We start from the raw sequence: 16,680 nt of genomic DNA, 5'->3' as shown, positions 1-16,680 counted from the left end.
TCGTTCTCAGGTGTTACTGACTAATTACATTACTGACTGAGTGCTTCTACTGGTTTCAGACTGAAACCAGTTTGTGTGTTTGTTCCCATGACTTCACCTGTTGAGCATGAAGAGGCCGTTACTGTCAGGGACCAGGCCCCGCCCCCTCTGGTGCATCACTGTGGCGGTCATTGCAAAGAAGGTGAAGATGAAGAGGATGAAGGTTTGACCTTCAGTCATCAGGAACCTGTCAGGAACACAGAGGTCAGCCTGAGGTCATGATGAATCAACTTCCTGATGGAAGCTGGAGATCAGATGTTGTTTCACAATTAACAGGTTTGTCTTTTCCTCGTTCACTTTTAAAACTACAGATGATATTTATTCATCATTCATTCATTCAACATCTGTCTCTTCAGGCTGTGAAGTGGCTGCTGCTCAACTTTAAAGCTGCCAAGTGTGAAATTAGAAAAATATCTGTGGCTGTTTAAACAATTAATCATAATAATCATAATAATCATAATATCATAATAATAATACTGCACTTGCTGCCTGATGGAACAGAACCAACACCCTCCTGTTATACTAGCAGCAGTACAGCAGTCTGACCAGTAGTAGGTGGTGTTTGGAGCGAGCAGCGTCCAGGCTGCTGGGGACATCCTGTCCGCCTGCGTCCTGTGGCAGAAACAACCACTGAAGAAGAACAGGAGGACGAGGAACAGAGGAACATACCTGGAGAACAGACTGTTAGGACTTCTCCTCAAGTTTCATATGAACTGTGAAGTGAACTTCAGAAGGATCTCAGATGCTCTCACCACATCAGGTGACCCAGAGTGTCTTCGTAACGAACCAGGAGCTCGAACACGTCGATCTGCAGAAGAAGAAGAACATCTGTCACGTGAGCCGAGCTGCCGGCCTCCAGACACAGATGTTCCAGATGTGACATCATGCTGGGATTAAATTATCTTTTTTTTCACATCTCTATCTTCATCGCTTCCTTTTGGCACCGGCACGAACATGCGTGTACGTGAATGGACACGTGATGTGTTTCCAGACGTGTAATGTAAACTGAGATGTTTCCAGTAGGTGGCGCTATGTCTACGTGAGTTACAAACTACTTCCTGTTCATTGAGAAACATTGAAATTCACCATGTTGTGACGACGTTTGATAGAAGTTAAAAATGTTCACAACAAATCCTCATCCAGCTCTTCCTGATGACATCATCGAGTCTGACCCGGTACCCACCAATGAGGAGGGTCGGAGCTCCTTCATGACCGGGTTCTCTCTGACTGACAGGTGCAGCTCGTAGCCAATCAACACGAGCCGGCGGCTGATGGAGTCGGCCACCAGGTGGAAGCTGCTTCCCATGACGATGGAGATGAGGCCGAGGTGGACGACCGGGACGGACAGAGACCTGGGACATCGCTCGAGCATCTGAGAGGGACAAGAGGCTGGGGTGGTGATCTGAGAAACGTGTTAATGTGTGACGTGTGACGTGGGACGTGTTCTGTATGACGTGTTCTGTGTGACGTGTTCTGTGGGACGTGTTCTGTGTTCTGTGTGACGTGTTCTGTATGACGTGTTCTGTGTGACGTGTTCTGTGTTCTGTGTTCTGTGTTCTGTGTTCTGTGTTCTGTGTTCTGTGTTCTGTGTGACGTGTTCTGTATGACGTGTTCTGTGTGACGTGTTCTGTATGACGTGTTCTGTATGACGTGTTCTGTGTGACGTGTTCTGTATGACGTGTTCTGTGTTCTGTGTTCTGTGTTCTGTGTTCTGTGTTCTGTGTGACGTGTTCTGTATGACGTGTTCTGTGTGACGTGTTCTGTATGACGTGTTCTGTATGACGTGTTCTGTGTGACGTGTTCTGTATGACGTGTTCTGTGTGACGTGTTCTGTGTGACGTGTTCTGTATGACGTGTTCTGTGTGACGTGTTCTGCTTGACGTGTTCTGTATGACGTGTTCTGTATGACGTGTTCTGTGTGACGTGTCCTGTGTGACGTGTTCTGTGTGACGTGTCCTGTGTGACGTGTTCTGTGTTCTGTGTTCTGTGTTCTGTGGGACGTGTTCTGTGTGACGTGTTCTGTATGACGTGTTCTGTGTGACGTGTTCTGTATGACGTGTTCTGTATGACGTGTTCTGTGTGACGTGTTCTGTATGACGTGTTCTGTGTGACGTGTTCTGTATGACGTGTTCTGTGTGACGTGTTCTGTGTGACGTGTTCTGTATGACGTGTTCTGTGTGACGTGTTCTGCTTGACGTGTTCTGTATGACGTGTTCTGTATGACGTGTTCTGTGTGACGTGTCCTGTGTGACGTGTTCTGTATGACGTGTTCTGTGGGACGTGTTCTGTATGACGTGTTCTGTGGGACGTGTTCTGTGGGACGTGTCCTGTGTGACGTGTCCTGTGTGACGTGTTCTGTGGGACGTGTTCTGTATGACGTGTTCTGTGGGACGTGTTCTGTGGGACGTGTTCTGTGTGACGTGTTCTATGTGACGTGTTCTGTGTGACGTGTTCTGCTTGACGTGTTCTGCTTGACGTGTTCTGCTTGACGTGTTCTGATGCAGTTACTTTGAGCAGGATGAGCGGAGCAGTGACGTTGTAGAGAACGTGGAGAAGTTCTGCTGCACCAGGACGGTTCAGAGGAAACAGGTTCGCTGGGAGGACGAGCTGCCCAAAGAAAACAAAAATAACCAGAACCAAAATAGAAAAGTTTTCCTCTTGAGTTATGAATCATCATCACTACAGAGTGATCCTGTCATCGTCCTGTTACCATGACAACAGGTCGGCCCACGTCCAGGACCCAGTTCTGGACGGTGAAGCTGAGCCACAGGTCCAGATGGAACCGAGGCCTCGGCAGAACCGGCTCTGCAGAACCCGCCGAGCGACTGAAGAACACAAAGATAAACACCGGTGTGTTTTAAATGAGGCTCTGGACCAATCAGCAGGCCTCATCTGACAAACATATCCAACATATCATATAACATATAAAATATAACATGTAACATATAACATATCTAACCTACTATCACCACATCTAAACTCAACGTCTACATCTACTTCTACGTCACATTCTACATTTGTGCATTAATGAGGAAACACGGAAAATACACAGAATTGTTCCAGAATTAAATCAAAATTAAAACAACATTTTAAGAACCACATATTGTTTGGGCTGGAAAATTACATTTTTTTGTGTGTGAGATCTGAAAACCTTTACAGTAACAGCTGTTTGCCAGTAGGTGATCAGAGAGAACAAAGTGAACGAGCTGAGGAACCTTCAAAGGTCTCAGAGCTTCAGGAGGTTTTACTGCAGCAGTCAATCAAAGGTGGATTAACTGTGAAGAGCTCATTTCACGAACCTGCAGGTGAACATGGCTGCACGCAGACCGGAGCTCGGCCTCTTCCTGACGGACGGCTATATGTCTTCAGCTGCTTGACTAATTAAACTCTCCCAGTATCTACCAGCCTCTGGGAAATCAATCCCAGCTCATGTTAATCCTCTTCTTGAATTTAAAATGTTTTCTCCAGTTTTCCTTCCAGCGTTGAAGACGACGTCTCACGACTGGAATAATTTCATCATGATTTAATCTGCAGGTTCATCTGAAAATCTGATAATCCCTGTGAGCCTCCTCCCATTGTTTTGTGACACATCTGGTTTCAGATTAAACCAGTTAGAAGCTTATGCTCCAGCTGAGGGAAAATACCTGTAGAACATGTTTTCATTTGCTTGAACCGAAACTGGGTCACAGGAGGAACGAAGTGAACGACTGGGATCATGTGACAGTTTGTGCAGATCTGTTCAAATGGAAATAAGATCCCACAGTTTCTCTGCAGAGTCACTGGTTCCCTCACTTTACCAACATGGAAAGGTCTGTATGTGCACATTTACAATAGAAGATTGGTGAGATAACGTTTCCTCAGTGTGTGTACTGGGGGGGGGGGGGGGGGGGTACTTTTATGTTATTGACATTGTATTTGATGGATTCTACATATTTAACGTGGAGATGATTCTCAGAGGAAGGTCAGAGGTCACCTCCTCCACAGTGGAAACACCCTGACTCAGACATGTTGGTACAAACTAACTGGATCATGGAGTTTAATAGAAATATAAATAAAGGTGAATGTAGTTTCCAGGATTTACTGTGATTCCTCTTTCTTCTTTCATTTTAAAATAAAACCCTGGGTGTAATGTGTCAGTCTAACATGTTGCACTAGGTCAGAGGTCGGCGACCTGCGGCTCCACTGCGGCTCACAGATCTCACACACAGTGAAGATCTTACGTGAAGCAGCTTCTTATCTGTGGAAACAGTGAAAACACAGAGTTTCTCTGGTTTCAGCTGCTCAGAGATCAGCGCAGCAGCTTCTGGATCAGAGCAGAAGCAGCGGCTGGTTTCTACCGAGCTTCAGTTTCTGTGTCCGCCTCTCGCCTTTCGTCAATTAAAATATGCGTCACATCCTGTTAATAATCTTGAGTTTTCGACCCCCGATGTCGGTGAGCTAACCCTAGATAAATCCAAAACAATCTGCAGCTACATGTTTTATTTATTTGTGGACTTATTCTTATTTTACACATTTCCCACAAATTGAAGACTCAAATAGGCCTGAAGAGTTCTGTGTTTCATTTATTTCACAGCAGCCCTACACAGGCCAGTGTATTTTGTTCTCCTCTTCATAAGAGTTTAGTGTTTTCCTATAATTTCATGAATGCAACCAATTATAGTTTATATATATAGAGTATATAACTATAACTATATAGTGAATATATCAAACATTATCAGCTGTGTTATCAAATATGTTTTGCGGCTCCAGACAAACTTAATTTGGGGGACGAGGGGTCAAAATGGCTCCTTTGATAGTGAAGGTTGCCGACCCCTGTCCTCGATGACGAGTGAGAAGGCTCCTCCCTGTTGACCTTTGAGGTCACACAGCTGATCAGCTGATCAGAAACCTAAAGGTCCACATCACAAACAACAAATGAAATCTGTTGACTTTATTCGTGCGTGTATTTATTCTCTTATTGTTGTGTTGTGCTCTTTTAGGTTTGTCCGGTGAAACTGTGACTCGGGTCCAGGGGGCGGAACTGAAGCAGCACACAGTTGCAGTCGGAGGTATTTTCCCGGTGGACCGGAACTTCCGGTGCATGACGAGCTAGCGGAAGGTGAAAGTGTTCGTGTTCGAGTCCGTGTTTGAATGTCTCGCGTCGTGGGGACGTTTCACTGAGACACTCGAGCAGAGGTCGAGTCTCCGGAGCCGGACACGATGCTTCGCTCTCACTTCACCCGCAGCGGGAAACTGTCCGTTCTAATCAAGCTACCGTGCTAAAGCTAGCATCGAGCTAACCGGCTAGCCCGTTCAGCTGGTGCTCAGCGTCCGGAGACCGAACCTCAGGACCCGGACTCAGCGCCGCAGGTCCCCCCTCCACCCGCCGGCTCCTCAGCGTCTCTCTCGCGGCTGTCAGGGCAGCACATCCCCGTTTCATGTGAGCCCGGGTCGGTGTCGACAGTTTAATGGGAGGCGGGTTGTTTTGGAGGAGTGGACACAGCGGCCGTCAGCTGCGAGGACAGCGGGGGTCCGGGCCCCCTGCCCCGCTCACATGGAGTCTCTGGCCGATTACGTGTACAAGGCAGCCAGCGAGGGTCGAGTCCTGACCCTGGCCGCGCTGCTGCTCAACCACTCCGAGGCGGAGACCCGCTTCCTGCTCGGCTACGTGACCCAGGTGTCCGGGCAGAGATCCACCCCCCTCATCATCGCGGCCCGGAACGGACACGACAAGGTGGTCCGGCTGCTCCTGGACCACTACCGGGTGGACACGGAACAGACCGGCACGGTTCGGTTCGACGGGTAAGAGCCGGCACGAGTTCAGATCATTAATTTATTACCAACACAAATGCTTTTATTGTGATATACCCGCCAATCAGGAAGTAGAATGATCAATCAACAGATGTGGAGGTTTCTCTGTGTCCTACTGGACCGGAAGTGAAGCCTGATTGGTTAGTTCACTGTGAAAAGACAGAATAATCTTGGCAAGACAAAAGAAACGTGTCCCACTGGGACGTGTGTGTGTCTCTGATCTGTGGACGTGTGTGTCTCTGATCTGTGGACGTGTGTGTCTGTGATCTGTGGACGTGTGTGTCTCTGATCTGTGGACGTGTGTGTGTGTCTCTGATCTGTGGACGTGTGTGTGTGTCTCTGATCTGTGGACGTGTGTGTGTGTCTCTGATCTGTGGACGTGTGTGTGTGTCTCTGATCTGTGGACGTGTGTGTGTGTCTCTGATCTGTGGACGTGTGTGTCTCTGCTCTGTGGACGTGTCTCTGATCTGTGGACGTGTCTCTGATCTGTGGACGTGTGTGTGTCTCTGATCTGTGGACGTGTCTCTGATCTGTGGACGTGTCTCTGATCTGTGGACGTGTGTGTCTCTGATCTGTGGACGTGTCTCTGATCTGTGGACGTGTCTCTGATCTGTCCTAACCTTCTGTCTCTGTCTCACAGCTACGTCATCGATGGAGCCACCGCTCTGTGGTGTGCGTCTGGCGCCGGACACTTCGATGTGGTGCGCTTGCTGGTGACTCACCAGGCTAACGTCAACCACACCACCATCACTAACTCCACCCCGCTGAGGGCCGCCTGCTTCGATGGCCGCCTGGACATCGTCCGCTACCTGGTGGAGCACACTGCGGACATCAGCATCACTAACAAGTACAACAACACCTGCCTGATGATCGCCTCCTACAAAGGACACGCGGACGTAGTCAACTTCCTGCTGGAGCAGGGGGCCAACCCCAACGCCAAGGCGCACTGCGGCGCCACCGCCCTGCACTTCGCAGCGGAGGCGGGACACTTGGACATCGTGAAGGAGCTGGTTCGATGCCAGGCGGCCATGGTGGTGAACGGACATGGCATGACGCCGCTGAAGGTCGCTGCAGAAAGCTGCAAAGCCGATGTGGTGGAGCTGCTGCTGGCGCACGCCGACTGTGACCCCCGCAGCCGCATCGAGGCCCTGGAGCTGCTGGGCGCCTCCTTCGCCAACGACAGGGAGAACTACGACATCCAGAAGACGTACCACTACCTGCACGCGGCCATGACGCGGCGGTACCACAACCCAGAAGACATCATCGCCAAAGAGCTGCTGCCGCCCATCGAGGCCTACGGGGGGCGGAGCGAGTGCCAGACGCCACGAGACCTGGAGACCATCCGGGCGGACCGGGACGCCCTGCACATGGAGGGGCTGATGATCCGGGAGCGAATCCTGGGATCGGACAACATTGACGTGTCCCACCCGATCATCTACCGCGGCGCTGTGTACGCCGACAACATGGAGTTCGACCAGTGCATCAAACTGTGGCTTCACGCGCTGCGCCTGCGGCAGAAAGGAAACCGCAACACGCACAAGGACCTGCTGCGCTTCGCCCAGGTCTTCTCCCAGATGGTGCACCTGAAGGAGCAGGTGTCGGCCTCGGGGGTGGAGCAGGTGCTGAGCTGCAGCGTGTTGGAGATCCAGCGCAGCATGACCCGAGTGGAGGCGGCGGCCGAGTCGGAGCTGCCTCAGGCCCTGGACAACTACGAGTCCAATGTCTTCACCTTCCTGTACCTGGCGTGCATCTCCACCAAGACCAGCTGCAGCGAGGAGGAGCGCGCCCTCGTCAACAAGCACATCTACAACCTGATCCAGCTGGACCCGCGCTCCAGGGAGGGCTCCTCGCTGCTGCACCTCGCCATCAGCTCCACCACGCCCGTGGACGACTTCCACACCAACGACGTCTGCAGCTTCCCCAACGCCCAGGTCACCAAGCTGCTGCTGGACTGCGGCGCGCCGGTCAACGCCATCGACCACGAGGGCAACACCCCGCTCCATGTCATCGTCCAGTACAACCGGCCAATCAGCGACTTCCTCACGCTTCACGCCATCATCATCAACCTGGTGGAGGCGGGCGCGCACACAGACATGACCAACAAGCAGAAGAAGACGCCGCTGGACAAGAGCACCACGGGCGTCTCGGAGATCCTGCTGAAGACGCAGATGAAGATGAGCCTGAAGTGCCTGGCGGCGCGCGCCGTGCGGCAGCACCACATCACGTACCGCAACCAGATCCCCAAGACGCTGGAGGAGTTCGTGGAGTTCCACTGAACCCAGCAGACGCTCTGTGCTTTTTAAAGAGTTTATAATTTTCTAACGAATCCAAACGGTGCTGAGGACGATGGCTCAGTGCCAAACGTTTTTGAGCATTTTTATAAATTAAAAAAAAGTAGTTTTTTCTATTTTAAGTATTAATTGCTAAATACCAGCAGCCACAGTTTGTCCTGCCTGCGGCTCGGCGGCGCTCTGAAGGATCAGACCTGAGGCGGGGGGGCGGGGGGGGGGGGCAGCGCCACGCTGGTTTTGCCTTATTTCCGTGGCGACGCTGACTCTGAAGTGTGTCGGGACACGATGAGACGTAATGAATGAGAGACGAGGACCTCAGCTGCTTCCTGTCGCCTGATTGATTTTAATATGAAGAGTTTTGTCACGTGGATTAAACTGATCAGGTTTTTACTTCGTCATATTTTAAACGGTTGTTTTAAAGGGTTTGGGAACATTTGTGGGTGAACATATCTGTCTCTCTTGGTTTGTTTAAATTATCTATGTGGCCTAAAGTATGTGTACACCCCCCCCCCCCCCAGGCTCAGGGTGTCTGGATTCAAATCATCTGCAAATATCTGACGTGTTGTTAATCATCATGTGACCTGTTGGACCAGTTTAAACTGGTTCTGTTCTCCAAGCGAGTGAAAGCTTCTGTCCAGTGACTTCAAGGTTAAATCTCTGTGGTTTGAAGAAACTGGATTTCAAACCCACGGTGAAGTGTTTTTTCTCGGGGCTCATGTCCACATACTTTTGGCCATAACGTATACGATTCCCAGTGATTATAAATTGTGAAGCAGATCTTTCCAGAACATTGTGCCTGTAGATCGAAGACTTTGAATAAAGATGGACGACACGAAGGCTCCTGTCTCCAAATAACTGATTCAAACCGAACTGATGAGACGCCTGAACAACCTGAAACAACAGAAACATCTTTACAAACATCTAGTAAACGTCTACTTTGAGTTTTAGTTTGTCCACGTCCCGTCTGCTCACATGGAGTAGGTGTATGTCCAGTACTGCAGCCAGCCACTAGGGGCTGATCAGGAGGATTTGGCTTCACTTTTAGGGAGCTGTCATGTCGTCCATCTTTATTTAGTCTATGCTGAAGATGTTTGTAAACTGAAGGATGTTTTTATTTTTTAATTTATCGTTGAAGTCGTAGAAGTCACTTGGTTTACATGTCCCTGTTCTGGAGCTTCATCCTCAGCTTGGTTCGCTTCACCTTTTCTGTAAATCAAATATATGGAGGTTTTATGTCTGGGTCATGGTCCCTCAGTGTCCTGAACCCTCAGGGTCCTGGTCCCTCAGTGTCCTGAACCCTCAGGGTCCTGGTCCCTCAGGGTCCTGGTCCCTCAGTGTCCTGGTCCCTCAGTGTCCTGGTCCCTCAGTGTCCTGGTCCCTCAGTGTCCTGGTGCCTCAGGGTCCTGGTGCCTCAGGGTCCTGGTGCCTCAGGGTCCTGGTGCCTCAGGGTCCTGAACCCTCAGGGTTCCTGGTCCCTCAGTGTCCTGAACCCTCAGTGTCCTGAACCCTCAGTGTCCTGGTCCCTCAGTGTCCTGAACCCTCAGGGTCCTGGTCCCTCAGTGTCCTGGTCCCTCAGGGTCCTGGTCCCTCAGGGTCCTGGTCCCTCAGGGTCCTGGTCCGGCTGCTTAAGGTCTTTGTGTCTGCGTGTCTAAAACCTGAGATCGATGCTTGATAATGATTTCGGAACCCGTGTTTGCTTCAGATGCTGATCCAGGAGCTGCTGTTGTTTCTGTGAATGAGTCTCGGGACATAAAGCATGAGTTTCACTACCAACAGATCTGTGCAGTGTTTTCTCTCATGTTTCATCTGTCAAAGGTCAAAGGTCAAAAAACACCTGAGTTCTCACATGTGTGACACGAGACAAACAGAAGTTAACTGGAGAAGCTGAATGAATTCTCATCACTGCAACACAAAACTCTAACGTATGAATCACAACAGAACTCACAACCTTCAACATTTATTTCTTTATTTACCAAATGATAAACAGATGGAACGCATGTGAAACACATGAACGTGTCCAACACTAATGCCACTATCCTTAATATCATGAGTCAAACAGGTTATTTACAAAGACTTCAAGTCTCACTTTATACAAGAAAAGTGCATCAGCTATGAAGTTGGAAATAATATACAATACGTGATCGTAACATAAACTACGTTTTCCATTAGTATTAAAAAAGGAGAAAACACTCAGCTGTCGTAGGTAGATCAGTAAACGTTTGACTTTTATTCATATGAACTTATTTATTTATTAATTTGATTCTATCCCGACGAAGTTGATTCTGTAAAATGATTCTATGTGTTTCACTGTTTAAAGGTTCAGTCTCATTCAAGTCTTCAGACCTTTATCTCAGAGATGTGATCAAGGTGAAGTTTCATGCAGTCGCCTGTTGGTGGCGTCACACATTAGATCTTGTTGCTTTTTACTCTGGTTTGAGCAGACGTTAGCAGCAGCTCGACTCAGCCAATCAGAGACGAGTCAGAGACACACGGAGTTTAGATTATTAGGGTCATTTATAATAAAGTGATAACCTCAGTCTGAGTCAGGTGAGTTGGTGAATATGAGACGTTCAGTCTGTCTGTGCAGCAGCTCCACTTTGAGGTGATCTACTGAAACTTATTTGTTATTCTACAAATTTCTGTTTTAATTCCCATTAAAATAATTCTATGCTAACACAAACGTCTCATCACGACACTACGGCCCCGACGGACAAAACACACAACAACAGACACACAAACTGCGGAGCTGTCCGTCAGGGCCACTGAACTCTCACGGTAACCTCGACTCGTTCCTCCACATCGACCGCCGCAGCTGATTGGCTGATTCATTTTGACAACTGTAAGGGGGGGGGGGGGGCAATCAGGGTCCCTGAGTGACAGGTGGAGGCTCGTGATGCGTTCAGGTGATCGTATCATCCACATCTTCTCTGAGAGAACGAGGATCGACCGGACGCTGCATCAGCATCGCCCACACTTTACAGCTCCTCTGCTGCCTTCCCATTGGCCACCGGCTGCTCCTCCTCTTCCTGTCGCCGCCGCCTGTCGAAGAATCCGAGCTGAGGAAAAACCCCAGAGACACTTTAACCCTAATAAAGTTTAACTTTAAAACTTCATTACAAGTTTGTTATTTCATAGAATTGAAACATTCTTCTGTTCTTGTTTTTATCGATGTGAGGACATTTTACTGTGTTTCACGTCTCAGGGCTTTTTGAAAGTTAACACTTGATTTTAAGGTCATGTTAGTATCGTGTGTGTGGATGGGGGGGGGGGGGGGGTGTACACACCTTCCACAGGGCCAGGACCAGTAGGGCCAGCAGCAGCAGGCCTCCCAGTGAGCTCCCCAGGATGATCCAGACGGGGACGGTGGAGTCGTCCTCCTTCCTCAGCTCCAGGAGAATCTGCACAGGTCAGTGAACTTGAACTCAGCAGAACTCACACACGTCCTCTCAACAGGTTATTCTCTGATAAATCAAGGAAAATGATAAAACTAATTATATCTGAAAATGTTGAAGAGAGAAACCAAATTGCTTGTTTCTTTTACAGTTCTGCATCATCTCATGGAGGTGGGTTGAGTCGTTTTTGTGGAATCATACTAACAAACAAACTTTCAAACGTCCAGGATGAAAACGTGAAGGAGATGAATTCTCCAGGGATGAAGCTCGCCGGGCTGTAATACTGATCTCTGACAGCAGGGGGCAGCAGAGCCGACGCTGTGAAGTGGACCAGCTATCACTTGTTTGTCAGTGTGTGTTTTATTTTGAAATGAAACCTGAGACACATCAGTGAAAACAAAGCGCAGTGGTGGTTTGTCTCCAGCAGGTGTCACTGTCTGATCGGTCAGAACCTTCCTCTTGGTGGTCGTGACCTTGAGGTCAACTGGTCTGACCTGAGCAGTATCAACTTGTACTGCTGCTCTGCTCTTCATCACACACTTTAAATAAGAACCGGACCTCAGGGACGTGTACCTGTCTCACAGGTCTGTCCTCCTGGAGGAACATGGGACTGGACGCTTCCAGCTGGACGGACGCAGACGTCAGAAGCTCCAGAGACCTGAAGCTCACCTGAGGAAGACAAGTGGTTGTAATGATGATAAATTCTGTCAATGACCAAACGACTGCAAACCTGTACTATCCAGATTCTTTTAATACTTTTGTACGTGTATATATATTTATATATAAACACAACGACTCACAGATTGGTCTGTGAGTCGTTGAGAGTTTTCATGTGGACTCACAGCGAGAAGAGCAGGAAGCTGGAGACGTCCTCTGAGGGTCACCTTCACCTCCCTGGAGGTCGGCAGGTTCAGTCCACACTGGACCACCATGTTCACACTGTTACTGTGGTTCTACACACACACACACACATACACACACACACACACACACAGATGAAATACAAGCTTCTTTAACAGAGTCGGTTTCCGGGACTCGAACTCGCGTCCTACCAGCTGTGAGAGTGGAGACAGGTCCTCGGCTGTGACCTGGGTGTTCCTGAGCTGAGGCAGCGTGCAGTGACAGCCTGGAACCTGCAGGGGGCCAGACCACAGTGATATTTATACACAAGAGAAAACTGCTCAAGGTGTGTGATGGTTTCCACCAGCAGCTACACAATGTGATCTTCTCTCATCCAATGGGGCGACTGGGACAGTCCAGTGGTCACTGAACGTCCAGTTCCCAGTAACAGTTTCAACTTGATGTTCTGGGTCACAGCAACATTACACATGTCTGTAGTTGCTATTTCATTTCAATAATTTTTAGGTGTTTTTAAGTTTATGTGTGAGATTAACTTCACGGCAGATACTTGGACTTTACACGTGTTTGATGCACATGAGGAAGTCAGAGCGAGTCTGTGTGGGGGGGGGGGGATGTGTCAGAAACAGATCTTTAGACTTACTGACGTTTTCTAATTATTATTATTATGTTTAGTTTTCAGACACAGTTCAGGAAAACATGATGGTTTGTGTTTCTCAACCATAACTGCTTGTTATAAAGTCTTTGTTGCAGAGCTTCTCCATGTGACTCGTGGTCCAGACTGACGTGGTCCAGACTGACGTGGTCCAGACTGACGTGGTCCAGACGGACGTGGTCCAGCAGCAGATTAAGACCCGGGTGTGAACAGTGACCTCAGATCTCCTCCCTGTACACGTGACCTGCAGGTTTGCTGTTACCTGGTTGATGCTGTAGTCGGTGATGTTCACCAGCTGGTTGCCCTTCAGGGTCACAGCCCAGACCTCCGCCCTGAACAGGACGTTGTTCACGGAGAAGATTCCCAGGTTCTGGATCTGAGAGCAGAGGAATAATAAACTGCTTACATCCACCACATGAGCTCTCCAATAGAAACTCCCCGGGGTTCCTCAAGGCTCTATTCTTGGACAACTGCTATTTTCAATATGTACGATTCCTCTCAGATTATTCTCCCACCGCTTCACAACGCCGGCTCACGGTTCTGTTGTGTAACTCACGTAGTAAGTGAGGTTGAAGGTGGAGGAGCTGCCGTCCGGCTGGTCCCAGGATGAAGAGGAGGAAGAGGATTTCATTTCAAACCGAGGAGGGTTAGGGTCTCTGTCGGGAGATCAGAGGAGAGTTCAAAGTTTAACATGTGAAAGAAACGAGCCCCCCCCCAGGTCCCGCAGCTTGAAACATCTCTGAAGGGAATTTTGAATTTTGATTTCATATCAGTTTGAGCCAGCGGCTGAAACAACGTGCGACCTGGTGAAGAGCAGATCCGTCTGGTATTTCAGAGGCAGGAAGATGTGGTTGGTGTTGTCGTCTGGATTTCCCTCCTGACCCTCACTGACAAAACACAAACACATGAGAACACAAATGATGTATAAGTAGTTTGAGTATTTAATCATGTTCACTACAGACCAAACCCCAGAGCAAACTACAGACCAAACTACAGACCACACTACAGACCAAACTACAGACCAAACCCCGGCTGATCCCTCATTGGTCCCTTCAGCCCTAACCCCACCAACCTATCTCAAACTGAGGGTTTGTTAATGAATCCTTTCTAACATGTGGAGGAGCCCAGATGTTTGTTAACATGTTCAAACTGACACGCACAGGACCAGTGTATGTGAGGTCATGTGATCTGTGTGGTCAGGCGTGTTAGTGGAGTTTTAGTTTGAAAGGAGGAAGTGGTGTGGATGTGGCCTCACCTGGTGGTTTCCATCACGACCCTCACATGGTCCAGGAAGACGGAGCGGCTGAGCTGGAACTCCAGATGGAAAGAAACCTGGAGGGACAAGAGAGAGACGGATTGACCTGGAGGGACGAGAGAGAGACGCAATGACCTGGAGGGACGAGAGAGAGACGGATTGACCTGGAGGGACGAGAGAGAGACGGATTGACCTGGAGGGACGAGAGAGAGACGGAATGACCTGGAGGGACGAGAGAGAGACGGATTGACCTGGAGGGACGAGAGAGAGACGGATTGACCTGGAGGGACGAGAGAGAGACGGATTGACCTGGAGGGACGAGAGAGAGACGGATTGACCTGGAGGGACGAGAGAGAGACGGATTGACCTGGAGGGACGAGAGAGAGACGGATTGACCTGGAGGGACGAGAGAGAGACGCAATGACCTGGAGGGACGAGAGAGAGACGGAATGACCTGGAGGGACGAAAGAGAGAGACGGATTGACCTGGAGGGATGAGAGAGAGACGGATTGACCTGGAGGGACGAGAGAGAGACGGATTGACCTGGAGGGACGAGAGAGAGACGGATTGACCTGGAGGGACGAGAGAGAGACGGAATGACCTGGAGGGACGAGAGAGAGACGGATTGACCTGGAGGGACGAGAGAGAGACGGATTGACCTGGAGGGACGAGAGAGAGACGGAATGACCTGGAGGGACGAGAGAGAGACGGAATGACCTGGAGGGACGAGAGAGAGACGGATTGACCTGGAGGGACGAGAGAGAGACGCAATGACCTGGAGGGACGAGAGAGAGACGGATTGACCTGGAGGGACGAGAGAGAGACGGATTGACCTGGAGGGACGAGAGAGAGACGGTATGACCTGGAGGGACGAGAGAGAGACGGATTGACCTGGAGGGACGAGAGAGAGACGCAATGACCTGGAGGGACGAGAGAGAGACGGATTGACCTGGAGGGACGAGAGAGAGACGGATTGACCTGGAGGGACGAGAGAGAGACGGATTGACCTGGAGGGACGAGAGAGAGACGGATTGACCTGGAGGGACGAGAGAGAGACGGATTGACCTGGAGGGACGAGAGAGACGGATTGACCTGGAGGGACGAGAGAGAGACGGATTGACCTGGAGGGACGAGAGAGAGACGGAATGACCTGGAGGGACGAGAGAGAGACGGATTGACCTGGAGGGACGAGAGAGAGACGGATTGACCTGGAGGGACGAGAGAGAGACGGATTGACCTGGAGGGACGAGAGAGAGACGGATTGACCTGGAGGGACGAGAGAGAGACGGATTGACCTGGAGGGACGAGAGAGGGACGGATTGACCTGGAGGGACGAGAGAGAGACGGATTGACCTGGAGGGACGAGAGAGAGACGGATTGACCTGGAGGGACGAGAGAGAGACGCAATGACCTGGAGGGACGAGAGAGAGACGGATTGACCTGGAGGGACGAGAGAGAGACGGATTGACCTGGAGGGACGAGAGAGAGACGGATTGACCTGGAGGGACGAGAGAGAGACGGATTGACCTGGAGGGACGAGAGAGACGGATTGACCTGGAGGGACGAGAGAGAGACGGATTGACCTGGAGGGACGAGAGAGAGACGGAATGACCTGGAGGGACGAGAGAGAGACGGATTGACCTGGAGGGACGAGAGAGAGACGGATTGACCTGGAGGGACGAGAGAGAGACGGATTGACCTGGAGGGACGAGAGAGAGACGCAATGACCTGGAGGGACGAGAGAGAGACGGATTGACCTGGAGGGACGAGAGAGAGACGGATTGACCTGGAGGGACGAGAGAGAGACGGATTGACCTGGAGGGACGAGAGAGAGACGGATTGACCTGGAGGGACGGATTGACCTGGAGGGACGAGAGAGAGACGGATTGACCTCTCGTCCCCTTCTAATGAGGTTTGACCTGACGGGGGCATCACATGACCTCCACCATGTTTGTTACAGGCTGACGTTCGGCCTCGTGGCTCGTCTCATCCAGCAGCCGAGGCCTCGTTAACAGGAAGCTTCACCGCGGACTGCACCAATAAACTGGGCCTTGTTCAGAGAGGCATCAGGGACACGGGCCCTCAGGGGCCTCCCGGTGCGGGGGGGCGTGATCATGTTTACAGGGACGCTCATTAAGCTAATGAAGGAGTTCAGTGGAAACATATTCCTGCTCTTTAATCACTATCATTAGTGTGACTGAATAACAACAGGTTTATTCTGTCACATCTGTGAAATGACTTTTCTATCCATCGAGTCCTCTGACAGGAAACATGAGTCTCCAGTTTATTAGGTACAAACAAGAATCGTCTACTTTGAGTTTGTATTTTGATCATAGAAACAAAGTAAAACAAATATAGTTTGTGTTGTTGTGATTTCACTTTGGAGTCTTTGTTCTACTC

At 50.0% G+C, this 16,680-nt stretch overlaps 3 protein-coding genes across 3 annotated transcripts in view; 1 reads left to right on the top strand and 2 right to left on the bottom strand.

Moving 5' to 3' along the window:
- cln6b (CLN6 transmembrane ER protein b) overlaps positions 1-3,352 on the bottom strand; it is a 4,088-nt gene extending 736 nt beyond the window's left edge. The window contains exons 1-7 of the mRNA XM_053426319.1: positions 3,339-3,352; positions 2,750-2,864; positions 2,548-2,646; positions 1,223-1,411; positions 792-847; positions 586-708; positions 98-226 (exon numbers count right to left, since the gene is read on the bottom strand). Coding sequence (XP_053282294.1) covers positions 98-226; positions 586-708; positions 792-847; positions 1,223-1,411; positions 2,548-2,646; positions 2,750-2,864; positions 3,339-3,352 — 725 coding nt within the window. The remainder of the gene's footprint in view (positions 1-97; positions 227-585; positions 709-791; positions 848-1,222; positions 1,412-2,547; positions 2,647-2,749; positions 2,865-3,338) is intronic.
- A 2,220-nt stretch (positions 3,353-5,572) lies between these two features.
- fem1b (fem-1 homolog b) lies at positions 5,573-9,895 on the top strand. Its single transcript, XM_053427723.1, has 2 exons — positions 5,573-5,820; positions 6,470-9,895. The coding sequence occupies exons 1-2, from the start codon at positions 5,573-5,575 to the stop codon at positions 8,103-8,105; spliced, it is 1,884 nt and encodes a 627-aa protein (XP_053283698.1). The 3' UTR covers positions 8,106-9,895.
- Positions 9,896-10,069: 174 nt separating this feature from the next.
- The window catches only part of LOC128444990 (integrin alpha-11), a 28,745-nt gene continuing 22,134 nt past the window's right edge, over positions 10,070-16,680 (bottom strand). Inside the window, exons 22-30 of the mRNA XM_053427725.1 lie at positions 14,281-14,357; positions 13,829-13,912; positions 13,582-13,681; positions 13,288-13,401; positions 12,565-12,645; positions 12,355-12,465; positions 12,086-12,181; positions 11,405-11,518; positions 10,070-11,176 (exon numbers count right to left, since the gene is read on the bottom strand). Coding sequence (XP_053283700.1) covers positions 11,096-11,176; positions 11,405-11,518; positions 12,086-12,181; positions 12,355-12,465; positions 12,565-12,645; positions 13,288-13,401; positions 13,582-13,681; positions 13,829-13,912; positions 14,281-14,357 — 858 coding nt within the window. The 3' untranslated portion in view covers positions 10,070-11,095. The remainder of the gene's footprint in view (positions 11,177-11,404; positions 11,519-12,085; positions 12,182-12,354; positions 12,466-12,564; positions 12,646-13,287; positions 13,402-13,581; positions 13,682-13,828; positions 13,913-14,280; positions 14,358-16,680) is intronic.

The sequence above is a fragment of the Pleuronectes platessa genome, chromosome 7 (assembly GCF_947347685.1).
Source record: "Pleuronectes platessa chromosome 7, fPlePla1.1, whole genome shotgun sequence".
Lineage (NCBI taxonomy): Eukaryota > Metazoa > Chordata > Actinopteri > Pleuronectiformes > Pleuronectidae > Pleuronectes > Pleuronectes platessa.
Note: the sequence above shows the minus strand (reverse complement) of the source record. Positions and strands in the feature narration are given on the sequence as shown.

What these genes read in the sequence shown, in the direction of transcription:
- fem1b (XM_053427723.1), top strand. Translation starts at nt 5,573, where the DNA reads ATGGAGTCTCTGGCCGATTACGTGTACAAGGCAGCCAGCGAGGGTCGA. An exon ending in GGCACGGTTCGGTTCGACGG is followed by an intron (nt 5,821 to 6,469) that starts GTAAGAGCCGGC and finishes TCTGTCTCACAG; the next exon opens with CTACGTCATCGATGGAGCCA.